Below are 3,650 nucleotides of genomic sequence, written 5' to 3' on the forward strand. Positions count from 1 at the left end.
GTCTGGTAACTAGGGTTTTGAGTGTGAACCATTAGAGACATTCATACTATTAGTTGTTCGCTTTCCATAGAACTTTAGAAGATTTGAATATATGAGTTGTTATATTTGATTATAACAAAAGGTGTGTATTCTAACCATATGATTTTTGATATAATATAGGTTAAATGATTGTTCAATAAGTATGTTGTTATAACTTGAGAAAATGTCAGAGTTCTAGGTTGCATGTACCCATAAATGTTTATGTAAAAATATGTTGTGCAAATAATTTTGTAACCTATAAAACCCATTAGATCTAACCCAAAAAACTCAACAAAAATGAAACCGAACACTTGGTTTTTACCTAAGGTTCATAAACCCTAATAATAAAGACAAGTAAAAGAGAGATTTACTTACTGTTTACTCTTGATTTCTTTGTCGCAAAAACATGAAATTCTAGTATTTTTTCCGTCCCTAAAAATCATTTGTTTTTCTTTCTCCTCTCCTGCTTAAAGTAGACATGAAAAGTGAGAAACCCATGGAGTTTTCTTCCATTGGCCATCTAATAGTTACACCTCTAGTCTGATTAGGAAAATTAAATATTTAGCTAGATTGTGACAATTAGTCTCTCCTCTTAGACACAAATTCTATGTTCCACATTCGTATTATACTTAGACTTGAGTTTTAGTTCGATCAAATTTGAGTGGAATGCATTTGAGTCAAATTCTAACTTCAAAAGTTGATTTGATATTATGTTTAAGCATGCTAGACCACAAGTAAAATTTAAAAAGGTGACAAAATAGAAAATACTAAAGCAAAATGACGAGGGTGGGCCCACATGTCAATATTGACAAACAAAAAGAGACTTTGGGTCACACACTACAAGCTTCGGTGCAAACTACAAAGAACCATCCTTTCAAGCTTTCAACTTGCCTTCTTCCTTCTCTCTCTCACACACACAACACACACTGAAAAAGGGCATTATGTTCTCTCTCGCTATCATATGAACTGAATCAATAACCTCATCGGAACACCTTTTTCTTGGTAAATCTCTTCGATTCTGTTGTTTTCTATTCCAAGATTCGTTCAATTCGTGATCTTATCGACTGAATTGCGATTTTGACTTTTGAAACTTTTTGTAGGGTTTTGGTTGGTTCGTTTTCTTGTTTCGGGAGTGGAGATTTTGTGAGATGAGCAAAGAACGGCCACCGGAGCCGCTTGATTTCTTCATTTGGACGGTTGAGGTATGCCTAATCACTTCTTGTTTTATATCTACAGATCTCGTGGTTCAATTGTGTTTTGTGTTAATTGGGCATTTCGTTGTTTTAATCGAGAAATGTGGGAGGGAAATTGAAATTGTCGAGCCCTTTTGGGATCATGTTCTTCGTTTTCTGCAAGCGATTGTATGGTTTACACAAACTGTGCACAATTACACATCCTTTCTGATAAATTATAATTCCAGTCGTACCATTCCTTCTCAGAATCATGCTCACTGAAAGCATCAAATTACATCATCATGTTTGAGGTTTCTTTTTACAGATACTCCACATGTGCTTAGGATCAAATAGTCAATTCAGCATACCTACCATACCCATAAATCAACCAAATTTATTCTAAATGACACCCAATTTTGATCCATCATCCCTTTGGTCCTCGGATGATTCTACCAAATTTATTAAGACATATCAATACGTCTTTGTGTTCTATAGTCTATACTTGCTCTTGATTTCTATTTTTGCTCATAATCCCATTCTTTTACATTCGAATTTCCATTTTATATGTAACAAGGCCTTCGCAATTGCATTTAGTGGGTTAGTGGTTGACTTTTTTGTGGACAAAATTTGTGTGACAGGATGTTGGGCTTTGGTTGGAGGAAATAAATCTTGGAGGGTATCGCCAAACTTTTAAAGAAAATGGTGTTAATGGAGAGTATCTTGAAGGCATGTCCATGTTTACAACAGAACAAATTCTTAGGTTTATTCGACGTTGTCACATGAAATGGGGTGACTTTATAACGCTATGCAAAGAACTCAGAAGGATTAAAGGTTATATATCTTTTAAACTTTCTTTCTTGCAATACTTTTTTTATTATTATTATTATAATATGTTTTATTAGTTTCTCTTTAGCTCTTACAAGCTCCTTTATTATAGTTTTTATAATCTTGAATGGTGGCTTTTACAATACTAAAATGTGGTATCTCATTAGCATAAAGTTTCGATTTTTGGAATGTTTTGTAGTAAAGAAATTGATTAGGTTTGTGTTGATGATCCTCTAGTGGCTTGCTTGAAGGGGGAGCAAAAGGTTCGGCGACCATGGTGGGCCCCATCTTGTTTATCTGTAGTCTTTGTGAGGGTGGCAAAGCGTAACAGACAATCACGGGTAGTTTCCATGAAACTAGAACCCTGATCTGATCCACCCCACCTCACTGGGTGGGTGGGTAGGGGGAAAAGTCTGACATCTTCAGTCCTGATCAGCTTTTCCCCAGTGGATCTTGATCAGGATTCCAGATGTTTGATACATCATATCCGCAAGCAAACGTGTCCTTTTGTTTTGTTTTTATTTAGAAATCAAAACTAGCAAAAGAATTCGGTCTTATATTGTGTATCTTTTGTGTCGATTTTTATTTAGTTGCTTTTGTGTAAAGTTTGTGGATGAAGATTTATAGCATAATACGGATGAGAAATTTGTATTTGTATTTTGTGTAGATATGGTTAGCTCTCTAGTTGAGAGCATGTTTTTGTGTTAATTTTTCTTCGTTAGATGAGCTATGTTTATCGATTCATCTGTATTTAGGGTTTAGGGTTTGGTATTTCGTGTGCAAAATAAATTTGAAACGAGTATAATTGATGAGCTCATTTTTTTTTTGGATTGCAAATAAAACAAGTGAATAGTATCAATGAAAATAGTTATAACAAGTGAATAATATCACAAAATTAATTGGAGTGATCCATGTAAAAATGGTGTGGAATAAGTTTACAACTCTAAATTTTACGTAAAAAAATCTTGAATTCCGTTTTTATGCACTTGAAGGTTGAAATGGCTATCCATATTAACCAGCTCCATAAGAATTCATATTAGACTTTTGAATGTTATTATTTCTTTTTTTTTTTTTTTAAACGGATTACACAAATCCTAGTCTATTTCTAAAGTACTTACATAATAATCTTTTTCTGATAGAGGTGATACATTATTTATTTATTTATTTTTTACTTATGAAGCCAAAGAAGCCATAAACGAAAATAAGGGGTGAAGGGTGGATAAAATTTGAAGAATCAGTCCTATTGGGCTTCATCAAAGGTCCATGTTGTTGTGTTCATTGTTCAGTCCAATTGAATTTGGGCTTGATCAAAGGTTGAACTTGTTCTGTTCAGTCCAATTGTATTCCGCCTGATAGAATGCAAAATCACTAGTTTTTAAGAGGTTTATAATAAACTAGGCGAATGCCCGCGTGTTGCGCAGAAACATTTATATAGTTGAAATCTTTACAAATATATGTTTTTTTTAAATATAAAAATAATGCCGTTGTTAAATTTGATATAATAATTCGTATACTTAGTTGATATAATATATTGATTATTTTGAATTATATATATATATATATATATATATATATATATATATATATATATATATATATATATATATATATATATATATATATACACATTTATTA

The 3,650-nt window shown here is 32.6% G+C and overlaps 1 protein-coding gene across 1 annotated transcript; it reads left to right on the forward strand.

Annotated features, from left to right (window-relative positions):
* The first annotated feature begins 861 nt into the window (after positions 1-861).
* On the forward strand, positions 862-2,723 carry LOC111895568 (uncharacterized). Its single transcript, XM_023891656.2, has 4 exons — positions 862-1,020; positions 1,119-1,220; positions 1,829-2,021; positions 2,253-2,723. The coding sequence occupies exons 2-4, from the start codon at positions 1,167-1,169 to the stop codon at positions 2,381-2,383; spliced, it is 378 nt and encodes a 125-aa protein (XP_023747424.1). The 5' UTR covers positions 862-1,020; positions 1,119-1,166; the 3' UTR covers positions 2,384-2,723.
* The last annotated feature ends 927 nt before the right edge of the window (positions 2,724-3,650 follow it).

This window comes from Lactuca sativa, chromosome 9 (assembly GCF_002870075.4).
Source record: "Lactuca sativa cultivar Salinas chromosome 9, Lsat_Salinas_v11, whole genome shotgun sequence".
NCBI lineage: Eukaryota > Viridiplantae > Streptophyta > Magnoliopsida > Asterales > Asteraceae > Lactuca > Lactuca sativa.